This window comes from Schistocerca piceifrons, chromosome 2, assembly GCF_021461385.2.
Source record: "Schistocerca piceifrons isolate TAMUIC-IGC-003096 chromosome 2, iqSchPice1.1, whole genome shotgun sequence".
Lineage (NCBI taxonomy): Eukaryota > Metazoa > Arthropoda > Insecta > Orthoptera > Acrididae > Schistocerca > Schistocerca piceifrons.
Window position 1 is genome coordinate 744,094,706 of NC_060139.1, and position 13,998 is coordinate 744,108,703.

General features: G+C 42.0%; 1 protein-coding gene across 5 annotated transcripts in view; it reads right to left on the reverse strand.

Annotated features, from left to right (window-relative positions):
- LOC124777434 (enhancer of mRNA-decapping protein 4) overlaps positions 1 to 13,998 on the reverse strand; it is a 162,380-nt gene that overhangs the window by 122,209 nt on the left and 26,173 nt on the right. For all 5 annotated transcript variants that reach the window (XM_047252839.1, XM_047252834.1, XM_047252835.1 and 2 more), the window contains exons 3-4: positions 6,754 to 6,956; positions 6,423 to 6,615 (exon numbers count right to left, since the gene is read on the reverse strand). In XM_047252839.1, the coding sequence (XP_047108795.1) occupies positions 6,423 to 6,615; positions 6,754 to 6,956 (396 nt within the window). The remainder of the gene's footprint in view (positions 1 to 6,422; positions 6,616 to 6,753; positions 6,957 to 13,998) is intronic.

Below are 13,998 nucleotides of genomic sequence, written 5' to 3' on the forward strand. Positions count from 1 at the left end.
TGATGCACAGCAACATTTACACTACATATTTTCATATTATGAAAGTATTAACAGGAATTCCACCAACTACAGCAACAGGAATTCCACCAAATACAGAATGATAGCTTCCAAAGTACTGAAATCAAGATTGCAATGCACTTTTGTCAGCCAATCATAGCTCATATGGCATGATCTCACCCACCAATGACAGCAGATATTCCAAGCATAGGACATGTGATGTAGTCATCAGCCAATAGCAACATCATTGTTAAGTAGTGCAAATACACAAATAGGAAAAGTTAATGATTTCAATTAATATACATACAGCATAGCTACAAGAAGAGCTTAAATTGCAGCAGGTGAACATTTCTCACAAATACAATTATAAATTTCACTGATGTGCAACCAACATTTTGTGAGCAACCTGGTTGAATACATGTTCCATCAAGCCATCCATAGAAAAGCCAATAACATGTGAAATTGCTCACGAACTCACTTCACACTTTTCTAATATGAAAAACTAACCTTGAAACTTGAAATTTTTTTAGTGTATGTTACTCTTTAAGATATATCAAAGACAAACGTGCCTGTAAAATTTTAAATAATGGCATAAATGGCTGGCTGGCCTTATGGGCCCAAAATTTTTATAAGTGGCTGGTCCTCCGTGTTAAGTTTAGAACGAGAGTCTAATGCTCTGATTTAAGAAATTCATTACACATTCTCACACGTAACATAGTTCACCTTGTGTAAAAGAGAATTTACTTTGAAAGTAACGCTTCTCAAGCCACCATTCAAACCATTTTATCACAACCTGTTAAAAATGTAAACGGTTGTGACATCACATTCATTGAAACAGTGTCCATGAGAAAAACGCTCGAAAACAGTTTATTCTTAAGAAGTATTGACACATTTTGGAGGAGGCAGGCGCTTGTGTGTGTGTGTGTGTGTGTGTGTGTGTGTGTGTGTGTGTGTATACAAGGCGCATTTTCTTTGCAACTTAAGTTTTACTTTGGTGTTATTCACTTGTTTACATTTTGCTGCCATCGTATTACTCTGCAGTAGTGGGCTAAAGTAAAACTCTTTGTTAGAGTATCAATTCTTACTAGTCAAAAATCACAAAAATTTAACTGAAAAAAAAAATGAGAAACTCACAGAATTCTAAAAAAATTCCTGGGTTTTCCACGGATTTCTCCAAGATGGGGGGGGGAAGTTTTTCCGGATTTCCCTGTTGTCTCGGGACATATACACTGTGTTAGCATTTTCCAGTCTGATTTTCCACTACTACTTGTCTTGATTTTGCTCATCAATCATTGCACCCAGAAATTTGAACTCTTCCACATGATCGAAGCAATGTTTGTGATTATCAGATGTGACCATTTGTCTTATTCATCTCTACTTTCAACTATAATATATTTCGTTTTCCGATTGTTTAATTTTAGGCCACATTTAGATGCCGCTTCTACAACCTCCACAAATAACTGTCTAATCTCTACTTCACTTTTTACAGAGCGCTATATCACCTGCATACATTAAAAAACTTAAATTTATTTCTCTGGAGAACCCCAGCAGGTACTGGTCTGAGTAGACAAAAAAAAATCCACTAAAACAGATTGAACCAACAGATCTCAATTTTTGGGACCACTTATCAGGCGAATCATTGTACTTAGCACTCGTGTTTATTGAATCTAACAAGGAACCCCTTGGGTGTGAGGTCACAAAAGGCCAATGATGTTTACAGCATTTGACGCTCCACGTATTGCCTACCATTAACCACAATACTGGCTGCTAATGGCAACAGGGGGCAAGGACTGGAGGTATCCAGTGGTGAGTACAGCACGAGGCTATGCAGCTTAGTTTGAGTGCTTAGTCGATGAGAAACTCCCAATAGTGCTACACAGACAGTGGTGTTGATACAAAGCAGAGCAAAGGCAATGATAAACAAAGCAAACATTGCATTGTATCTACAACAACAGTTGCCCAAGTTGACATGTCAGACAGGAACTCTAGGGATTTTGCAGAGAGTGAAAGAAGTGGCAGGTGAAATATAAGTGTTTCTGCATGATGAGAAAGTGGAATGCATGGTGTCATATCGTTCCACTATGCAGACAATATACATGAGAAGTACAATTACGATGATACGTGCTTAATAGTGAAAGTGATATTGAAACGTGCTTCAGCCATGCAGTTCACGATCCTTGTTAGACAGGGAGTCACAAAACCCATCTCAAGTGAAACGTAGTAAAGGACAATCATTGTCCTAGGAGCAGGTACTGAACATACTTTCATAAAAAAAATTAATAATAATAATAATAATAATAATAATAATAATAATACACGATCACAATGCCACAAATATAGAATACATCACATACATTCAGCAACAGAAAGATTCACACTAAGCAGAAAGGAACGAGGAAGGGGATTTATCGATATAAAAAACCTACATTATGGACAGGTAGACAATTTAAGAAAATTCTTTCTAGAACGAGCAGAAACTAGCAAAATACACAAAGCAATCACTCGTATAAATACATCGGCTACACCATTGCAATTTCATAATCACTTCTACAACCCTTTAGATCATATAACATCAACAGATACGAAGAAAGTAAATTGGAAAAAGACAACACTACATGGCGAGCACCCGTATCATCTAACACAGCCACACATCGATCAAGACGCATCCAACACATGGCTAAGAAAAGGCAATATGTACAGTGAGATGGAAGGATTCATGATTGCAATACAGGATCAAACAATAAACACCAGATATTACAGCAAGCATATTATTAAAGATCCCAATACCACAACAGATAAATGCAGACTTTGCAAACAACAAATAGAAACAGTAGATCACATCACAAGCAGATGTACAATACTAGCAAATACAGAATACCCCAGACAGTAGATCACATCACAAGCGGATGTACAATACTAGCAAATACAGAATACCCCAGAAGACATGACAATGTAGCAAAAATAATACATCAACAGCTTGCCTTACAACATACACTTATAAAACATCACGATCCCACATACAAGTATGCACCACAAAATGTACTGGAGAATGATGAATACAAATTATGCTGGAACAGAACCATTATAACAGATAAAACACCACCACATAACAAACCTGACATCGTACTCACCAATAAAAAGAAGAAATTAACACAACTAATCGAAACATCCATACCCAATACAACAAATATACAAAAGAAAACAGGAGAAAAAATTGAAAAATGCATCCAACTGGCTGAGGAAGTCAAGGACATGTGGCATCAGGATAAAGTTGACATTATACCAATTACACTATCAACTACAGGGGTCATACCACACAATATCCACCATTACATCAATGCAATACAGCTACATCCAAACTTATATATACAACTACAGAAATCCGTAATTATTGATACATGTTCAATCACGCGAAAGTTCATAAATGCAATATAGCATATACCGTACAGTTAAAAGGAAGTCACACTTGATCAAGGTCCGCGTCACTTTCCATTTTTGACCAGACATAATGTCTGAGAAAAAAAAGAATAATAATATATGAAAACATTTCATGTAAGTCTGCAGCAATATGACTACATAGTGCATAAGAAAAACTACAGATATTCAATGTTCCAAATGATTGGAAAAGAGCACAGGTAGTCCCAGTCTTCAAGAACAACGCCAATGAAGTCCTTCTTCCAGATAGGCCAAACAAGATCTGTAGCTTACGCCACAGGAGCCCCAGAACAGAGGACAGCCACTCATGAAAAAGTAAGTGTCAAAGAAAGAAAAGAAAAAGTAAGAAGAGGAAGAAAAAGAAGAACAAGAACAAGTAGAAGAAGACCTAAAATTAATGCGCACTTTATAAAGTGCAGTTCAAAATTCTTGAATAATTTTCTAAAATTCTACAACAGATCAACGTCAGAGATATAGGTCTATAGTTTTGAGCATCTGCTCGAATATTTGAACTGCAGAATAATTTTGAACATGTAAATAGTATTTGTTAATACAAGTCTTTTGAGGCAGACCCTGTTCATAGTCTTCTTGCTGCAGGAGATTCCGATTTGAGATTCACGCAGGTAGACATTTTGAGAGTTAAAAGATCCTGTTTCCAAAAACTACCAAAAATTCCTTTCATTCCTTCTTCAGTTATTTTTGAAAGACACTGCAGTCTACAGTGGCTCTGGGTTTCCAGAAATGACAGGATACGCAAGCAAAAAACATGTTCTAAAAGTGTTAATAGGCCTTTACCTGTCACCATACTGAAGATGCAAAACTGTTGTCTGGTTATAAATATGATATGTCCCCTGAGTTACCTTAACAACCATGTCCTTAATCCTCATTTTTTAACTGTCCACAATAACAACTGATGAACAAAGTAAGAGCCTACCGAATATCAGACCAGCTGTGTGGCTGGATTGCAGAGATTTTAGCAAACAGATCACAGCATGTTGTTCTCAAGGGAGAGACGTCTACAGATGTTAAAGTAACCTTTGGCGTGCCACAGGGGAGTGTTATGGGACCATTGTTTTTCACAACATATATAAATGACCTAGTAGATAGTGTCGGAAGTTCCATGCGGCTTTTTGCGGATGATGCTGTAGTATACAGTGAAGTTGCAGCCTTAGAACATTGCAGCGAAATGCAGGAAGATCTGCAGCGGATAGGCACTTGGTGCAGGGAGTGGCAACTGACCCTTAACATAGACAAATGTAAAGTATTGCGAATACATAGAAAGAAGGATCCTTTATTGTATGATTATATGATAGCGGAACAAACACTGGTAGCAGTTACTTCTATAAAATATCTGGGAGTATGCGTACGGAACGATCTGAAGTGGAATGATCATATAAAATTAATTGTTGGTAAGGCGGGTGCCAGGTTGAGATTCATTGGGAGAGTCCTTAGAAAATGTAGTCAGTCAACGAAGGAGGTGGCTTACAAAACACTTGTTCGACCTACACTTGAGTATTGCTCATCAGTGTGGTATCCGTACCAGGTCGGGTTGACAGAGGAGATAGATAAGATCCAAAGAAGAGTGGCACGTTTCGTCACAGGGTTATTTGGTAAGCGTGATAGCGTTACAGAGATGTTTAGCAAACTCAAGTGGCAGACTCTGCAAGAGAGTCGCTCTGCATCGCGGTGTAGCTTGCTGTCCAGGTTTCGAGAGGGTGCGTTTCTAGATGAGGTATCGAATATATTGCTTCTCCCTACTTATACCTCCCGAGGAGATCACTAATGTAAAATTAGAGAGATTCGAGAGCGCATGGAGGCTTTCCGGCAGTTGTTCTTACCGCGAACCATACGCGACTGGAACAGGAAAGGGAGGTAATGACAGTGGCACGTTAAGTGCCCTCCACCACACACCGTTGGGTGGCTTGCGGAGTATAAATGTAGATGTAGATGATTCTTTATGAGTGGATACCTAGCTGAATGTCCTGCATGCACTTTAACTTCCAAGGAGTTCACCTTCCATCTTGATGGTGTGAACCTTTGTGATCACTGTGGTGCACCATTTTTCATTCGGTGTTTATCTTGTTGTGTAATGAAATGTTCAATGATGCTAGTTTTAAAATGAAAGTTTCTTCCATCTCCATTAATAATAACTGTTAGTCTCTTAGTAATGTGACTTTCTTTGAGTCAGTTTTATTAGTTACATAGTGGCCCAGTATTACCTTACTCAAAGGTAAGGTTACTGGCCACCTCTGCCACACATAGAACCATGAAACTTGGCAACAGTGGAGTGAAATGAGTCAGAGTTGAGAGTGGGAGTTGTTGAAAGAATATTTAGAAGCGGTGGCAGAGTAGTTGTAATTGGAGTCTTAATCACAAGCTGTTGATACAATGCTTTTGGTATGTAATAGTCTTTGATGCTTTGGACTGTCATCCAGTATGCTATAATTTTTAAAGCCTAGTGAAAGCTGCTGTTATGTTTCCAGCCACACAGCTACATACAAACAACGTAGAAGCACATTAATAAATTTGTATGGATGATCATTATTTAGCAAGTCAAGTTTTCATCAGTAATCAATAGTAGATTACTGAATATTCATCGACATATACACCTATACTCAAAAGATCACCTTACAGTGTGTGGCAGAGGGTACTCCTAGCAACTGCCCCCCTCCTTTCTAACTTATATGCGAATGGTACATGGGGAAAGTGATTGTCAGTAACCCTTTGAATGCTATGACGACAACTCTGTACAGTGAGGAGGAGGAGCACATGTTACAATGGGGTAAGCAGAGAGTGTTTCCCAAGCAGCACTGAGCACAATTAAGAGGAGGAAACATGAAAACAAGCCTCCACCAATGTGCTTATCATAATGAATAAATGGCAGAAAAAAAGCAAAGCTTGCCAAACATTGACTTTACTGTGTGTGAATTCCTTGGCTATATACAGTGAGTGCACTCAAACAACATTACATACTGTTACAATGGTCATACCTTATTTTATCACCCTTTTCTTCCACTTGATGGACAAGAAGGTTTCCATACTCATCTACACAAGCAAGCACAACCTGTGATGGAATATGTGCGAATGCTATATCTTGGACCATTCCAGCCATGCCTTTCAGAAGAGTTCTTCCATTATTTTCCCTGTTAACAACTCTAACAAAACCAGTGTTCTTACCAACAGCTGAAAAAAAGCAGATCATCATCATCATCATCATCATCATCATCATCATCATCACCACCACCACCACCACTATACCACCACCATCACATCCAAAAACATAATAATGACAATCAATAGTAGTGTCAACACACTACTTACTTTTTATTCCATATGCAACGTATTTTCCTCCAATATGAACAGCTAACAGTTGCCCAGCATAAAACCGGAGCTCCCAATTAAAGTCAACAATATTTTTCAGTGTAATTTTTGAACTTGGCTGATGCTCTCCACTACTTGGTATTATGGTAACATCTTCTGAAGTAATTTCAACTGAATTTGTATCGTCGTGTCCTGTAAAAGAACTGTTGGAAACTGTCATTATTAACTGACTACTCAGTGTCAATTATCACAAAAATTCCATGGATGAGGAAAGGGAAGAAGAGGTAAATTTTATAATTGGGAAGTATAGGAGGTTCTCAAAGCAGCTTATGGCAACTGATAATTTTTAACAAGGGTTGTTTTTGTTATGAAGTTAACATTTTTTTAGGAGAGTGAAAAAAATGTTTTAAATAGTTGTATAATGTCTTGCTAACAATTATGTTTTCTATGTCGCTTCTTGGGAATGTCTAAATCATTTTTATTACACTGTACTGACTTACGTTTCAGAGTAGCTCATTTCTTCTTCTTCTTCTTCTTCTTCTTCTTCTTCTCCCCCCTCCCTCCACCCCCTCTAATTTACAGTCCTCACTGGCGTAGGCTGTTTTTGTCACAAAATTCTGCTGGGAGTATGAAGGAACGACTCCACAGGTCCATTAAGTATACCTTATAAACCTTACAATATACTACTTTTTTAAATCAAGAGATTTGCAACAACAATCTGATACTGTTTCTTATGTGAAATTAAGGAGAATTACTGATCACTGGACAAAAAAGAATTGCCTCCCATGCAAAAGATGTAAGTTATTCTGTTGAACATTTTCAGGCTGTGCACAAGCATTATATATATATATATATATATATATATATATATATATATATATATATATATATATATATATATATATATATATATATATATGGTTATAATAGAGGGAAACATTCCACGTCTGTTTGTGTCTGTATATGTGTGGATGGATATGTGAGGATGGATATGTGTGGATGGATGTGTGTGGATGGATGTGTGTGTGTGTGTGTGTGTGTGTGTGTGTGCGCGCGCGCGCGCGCGCGCGAGTGTATACCCGTCCTTTTTTCCTTTTTTCGCCCCTAAGGTAAGTCTTTCCGCTCCCGGGATTGGAATGACTCCTTACCCTCTCACTTGAAACCCACATCCTTTCGTCTTTCCCTCTCCTTCCCTCTTTCCTGATGAGGCAACAGTTTGTTGCGAAAGCTTGAATTTTGCGTGTATGTTTGTGTTTGTTTGTGTGTCTGTCGACCTGCCAGCACTTTCATTTGGTAAGTCACATCATCTTTGTTATATATATATATATATATATATATATATATATATATATATATATATATATATATATATATATATATATATATATATATATATATATAATGGAAGGAAACATTCCACGTGGGAAAAATTATATATAAATACAAAGATGAGGTGACTTACCGAAAAAAAACGCTGGCAGGTCGATAGACACACAAACAAACACAAACATACACACAAAATTCAAGCTTTCGCAACAAATTGTTGCCTCATCAGGAAAGAGGGAAGGAGAGGGGAAGACGAAAGGAAGTGGGTTTAAAAGGAGAGGGTAAGGAGTCATTCCAATCCCGGGAGCGGAAAGACTTACCTTAGGGGGAAAAAAGGAAAAAAGGACAGGTATACACTGGCACACACGCACATATCCATCCACACATACAGACACAAGCAGACATCTTTGTATTTATTTTTATATATATATATATATATATATATATATATATAAATAGAGGGAAACATTCCACGTGGGAAAAATATATCTAAAAAGAAAGATGATGAAACTTACCAAACAAAAGCGCTGGCAGGTCGATAGACACACAAACATACACACAAAATTCAAGCTTTCGCAACAAACTGTTGCCTCATCAGGAAAGAGGGAAGGAGAGGGGAAGACGAAAGGAAGTGGATTTTAAGGGAGAGGGTAAGGAGTCATTCCAATCCCGGGAGCGGAAAGACTTACCTTAGGGGGATGGATATGTGCGTGTGTGCGAGCGCATACCTGTGCCTCTTTCCCCCCAAGGCAAGTCCCTCCGCTCCCGGGACTGGAACGACTCCCCACCCTCTCCCCCAAAACCCACCTCCCTTCGTCCTCCCCTCTCCCTCCCTCTTTCCTGATGAGGCAACAGTTTGTTGCGAAAGCTTGAATTTTGTGTGTATGTTTGTGTTTGTCCGTGCGTCCATCGACCCGCCAGCGCTTTTGTTCGGTAAGTCACCTCATCTTTGTTTTTATATATAATTTTTCCCACGTGGAATGTTTCCTTCTATTATATATATATATATATATATATATATATATATATATATATAATAGAGGGAAACATTCCACGTGGGAAAAATATATCTAAAAAGAAAGATGATGAAACTTACCAAATAAAAGCGCTGGCAGGTCGATAGACACACAAACAAACACAAACACACACACACAAAATTCTAGCTTTCGCAACCAATGGTTGCCTCGTCAGGAAAGAGGGAAGGAGAAGGAAAGACAAAAGGATATGGGTTTCAAGGGAGAGGGCAAGGAGTCACTCCAATCCCGGGAGCGGAAAGACTCACCCTAGGGGGAAAAAAGGACAGGTATACACTCGCACACACACACATATCCATCCACACATACACAGACACAAGCAGACATTTGTAAAGGCAAAGAGTTTGGGCAGAGATGTCAGTCGGGGCGGATGTACAGAGGCAAAGATGAAGTTGAAAGACAGGTGAGGTATGAACGGCGGCAAATTGAAATTAGAAATTAGCGGAGATTGAGGCCTGGCGGATGGCGAGAAGAAAGGATATGCTGAAGGGCAAGTTCCCATCTCCGGAGTTCTGACAGGTTGGTGTTAGTGGGAAGTATCCAGATAACCCGGACAGTGTAACACTGTGCCAAGATGTGCTGGCCGTGCACCAAGGCATGTTTAGCCACAGGGTGATCCTCATTACCAACAAACACTGTCTGCCTGTGTCCATTCATGCGAATGGACAGTTTGTTGCTGGTCATTCCCACATAGAACGCTTCACAGTGTAGGCAGGTCAGTTGGTAAATCACGTGGGTGCTTTCACACGTGGCTCTGCCTTTGATCGTGTACACCTTCCGGGTTACAGGACTGGAATAGGTGGTGGTGGGAGGGTGCATGGGACAGGTTTTACACCGGGGGCGGTTACAGGGGTAGGAGCCAGAGGGTAGGGAAGGTGGTTTGGGGATTTCATAGGGATGAACTAAGAGGTTGCGAAGGTTAGGTGGACGGCGGCAAGACACTCTTGGTGGAGTGGGGAGGATTTCATGAAGGATGGATCTCATTTCAGGGCAGGATTTGAGGAAGTCGTATCCCTGCTGGAGAGCCACATTCAGAATCTGATCCAGTCCCGGAAAGTATCCTGTCACAAGTGGGGCACTTTTGGGGTTCTTCTGTGGAAGGTTCCGGGTTTGAGGAGATGAGGATGTGGCTCTGGTTATTTGCTTCTGTACCAGGTCGGGAGGGTAGTTACGGGATGCAAAAGCTGTTTTCAGGTTGTTGGTGTAATGGTTCAAGGATTCCGGACTGGAGCAGATTCGTTTGCCACGAAGACCTAGGCTGTAGGGAAGGGACCGTTTGATATGGAATGGGTGGCAGCTGTCATAATGGAGGTACTGTTGCTTGTTGGTGGGTTTAATGTGGACGGACGTGTGAAGCTGGCCATTGGACAGGTGGAGGTCAACGTCAAGGAAAGTGGCATGGGATTTGGAGTAGGACCAGGTGAATCTGATGGAACCAAAGGAGTTAAGGTTGGAGAGGAAATTCTGGAGTTCTTCTTCACTGTGAGTCCAGATCACGAAAATGTCATCAATAAATCTGTACCAAACTTCGGGTTGGCAGGCCTGGGTAACCAGGAAGGCTTCCTCTAAGCGACCCATGAATAGGTTGGCATACGAGGGGGCCATCCTGGTACCCATGGCTGTTCCCTTTAATTGTTGGTATGTCTGGCCTTCAAAAGTGAAGAAGTTGTGGGTCAGGATGAAGCTGGCTAAGGTAATGAGGAAAGAGGTTTTAGGTAGGGCGGCAGGTGATCGGCGTGAAAGGAAGTGCTCCATCGCAGCGAGGCCCTGGACATGCGGAATATTTGTGTATAAGGAAGTGGCATCAATGGTTACAAGGATGGTTTCTGCGGGTAACAGACTGGGTAGGGATTCCAGGCGTTTGAGAAAGTGGTTGGTGTCTTTGATGAAGGATGGGAGACTGCATGTAATGGGTTGAAGGTGTTGATCTACGTAGGCAGAGATGCGTTCGGTGGGGGCTTGGTAACCAGCTACAATGGGACGGCCGGGATGATTGGGTTTGTGAATTTTGGGAAGAAGGTAGAAGGTAGGGGTGCGGGGTGTTGGTGGGGTCAGGAGGTTGATGGAGTCGGGTGAAAGGTTTTGTAGGGGGCCTAAGGTTCTGAGGATTCCTTGAAGCTCCGCCTGGACATCAGGAATGGGATTGCCTTGGCAAACTTTGTAAGTAGTGTTGTCTGAAAGCTGACGCAGTCCCTCAGCCACATACTCCCGACGATCAAGTACCACAGTTGTGGAACCCTTGTCCGCCGGAAGAATGACGATGGATCGGTCAGCCTTCAGATCACGGATAGCCTGGGCTTCAGCAGTGGTGATGTTGGGAGTAGGATTAAGGTTTTTTAAGAAGGATTGAGAGGCAAGGCTGGAAGTCAGAAATTCCTGGAAGGTTAGGAGAGGGTGATTTTGAGGAAGAGGAGGTGGGTCCCGCTGTGACGGAGGACGGAACTGTTCCAGGCATGGTTCAATTTGGATAGTGTCTTGGGGAGTTGGATCATTAGGAGTAGGATTAGGATCATTTTTCTTCGTGGCAAAGTGATATTTCCAGCAGAGAGTACGGGTGTAGGACAGTAAATCTTTGACGAGGGCTGTTTGGTTAAATCTGGGAGTGGGGCTGAAGGTGAGGCCTTTGGATAGGACAGAGGTTTCAGATTGGGAGAGAGGTTTGGAGGAAAGGTTAACTACTGAATTGGGGTGTTGTGGTTCCAGATTGCGTTGATTGGAATTTTGAGGTTTTGGAGGGAGTGGAGCTGGAAGTGGGAGATTGAGTAGATGGGAGAGACTGGGTTTGTGTGCAATGAGAGGAGGTTGAGGTTTGCTGGAAAGGTTGTGAAGGGTGAGTGAGTTGCCTTTCCGGAGGTGGGAAACCAGGAGATTGGATAGTTTTTTAAGGTGGAGGGTGGCATGCTGTTCTAATTTGCAGTTGGCCTGTAGGAGGATGCTCTGAACAACAGGTGTGGATGTGGGAGAGGAAAGATTGAGGATTTTTATAAAGGATAGGAGTTGATGGGCGTGTTGATTGGCTGAGTGGATGTGTAGGTGAAGGATTAGGTGGGTGAGGGCAATGGATTGTTTGGTTTGGAACTGGTATAGGGACTGATGGAAAGAAGGGTTGCAGCCAGAGATGGGAACTTTAAGCGTGAGGCCTTTGGGGGTGATGCCAAATGTCAGACAAGCCTGAGAAAATAAAATATGGGACTGTAATCTGGCTAGGGCGAAGGCATGTTTGCGGAGGGAATGTAAATAAAACTTAATGGGGTCGTTGTGAAGGTGTTGTGAGGGTTACATGGTATTAGAAGGTGGAAAGTGTAACATGAGGCTGAAATGAAAATGAAAATAAAAATATATGGGGAGAGATAAAGGTGAACTGGAAAGTAACTGGAGATCTGGTGTGAAAAAAGGCGAGAAGGTGTGGGTAGCAGCTGGGCTATGTTGGACTTGGGTTGGTAGACAACGATGTGCACAGTCCTACACTCGTACTATCTGCTGGAAATATCACTTTGCCACGAAGAAAAATTATCCTAATCCTACTCCTAATGATCCAACTCCCCAAGACACCATCCAAATTGAACCCTGCCTGGAACAGTTCCATCCTCCGTCGCAGCGGGACCCACCTCCTCTTCCTCAAATCACCCTCTCCAAACCTTCCAGGAATTTCTGACTTCCAGCCTTGCATCTCAATCCTTCTTTAAAAACCTTAATCCTACTCCCAACATCACCACTGCTGAAGCCCAGGCTATCCGTGATCTGAAGGCTGACCGATCCATCATCATTCTTCCGGCGGACAAGGGTTCCACGACCGTGGTACTTGATGGTCGGGAGTATGTGGCTGAGGGCCTGCGTCAGCTTTCAGACAACACCACATACAAAGTTTGCCAAGGTAACCCCATTCCCGATGTCCAGGCAGAGCTTCACGGAATCCTTAGAACCTTAGGCCCCCTGCAAAACCTTTCACCTGACTCCATCAACCTCCAGACCCCACCGACACACCGCACCCCTACCTTCTACCTTCTTCCTAAAATCCACAAACCCAATCATCCCGGCCGCTCCATTGTAGCTGGTTACCAAGCCCCCACAGAACGTATCTCTGCCTACGTAGATCAACACCTTCAACCCATTACATGCAGTCTCCCATCCTTCATCAAAGACACCAACCACTTTCTCGAACGCCTGGAATCCTTACCCAATCTGTTACCCCCGGAAACCATCCTTGTAACCATTGATGCCACTTCCTTATACACAAATATTCCGCACGTCCAGGGCCTCGCTGCGATGGAGCATTTCCTTTCATGCCGATCACCTGCCACCCTAACTAAAACCTCTTTCCTCATCACCTTAGCCAGCTTCATCCTGACCCACAACTTCTTCACTTTTGAAGACCAGACATACCAACAATTAAAGGGAACAGCCAGGGGTACCAGGATGGCCCCCTCGTACGCCAACCTATTCATGGGTCGCTTAGAGGAAGCCTTCTTGGTTACCCAGGCCTGCCAACCCAAAGTTTGGTACAGATTTATTGATGACATCTTCATGATCTGGACTCACAGTGAAGAAGAACTTCAGAATTTCCTCTCCAACCTCAACTCCTTTGGTTTCATCAGATTCACCTGGTCCTACTCCAAATCCCATGCCACTTTCCTTGACGTTGACCTCCACCTGTCCAATGGCCAGCTTCACACGTCCGTCCACATCATACCCACCAACAAGCAACAGTACCTCCATTATGACAGTTGCCACCCATTCCACATCAAACGGTCCCTTCCCTACAGCCTAGGTCTTCGTGGCAAACGAATCTGCTCCAGTCCGGAATCCCTGAACCATTACACCAACAACCTGACAACAGCTTTCGCATCTCGCAACTACCCTCCCGACCTGGTAATAACCAGAGCCA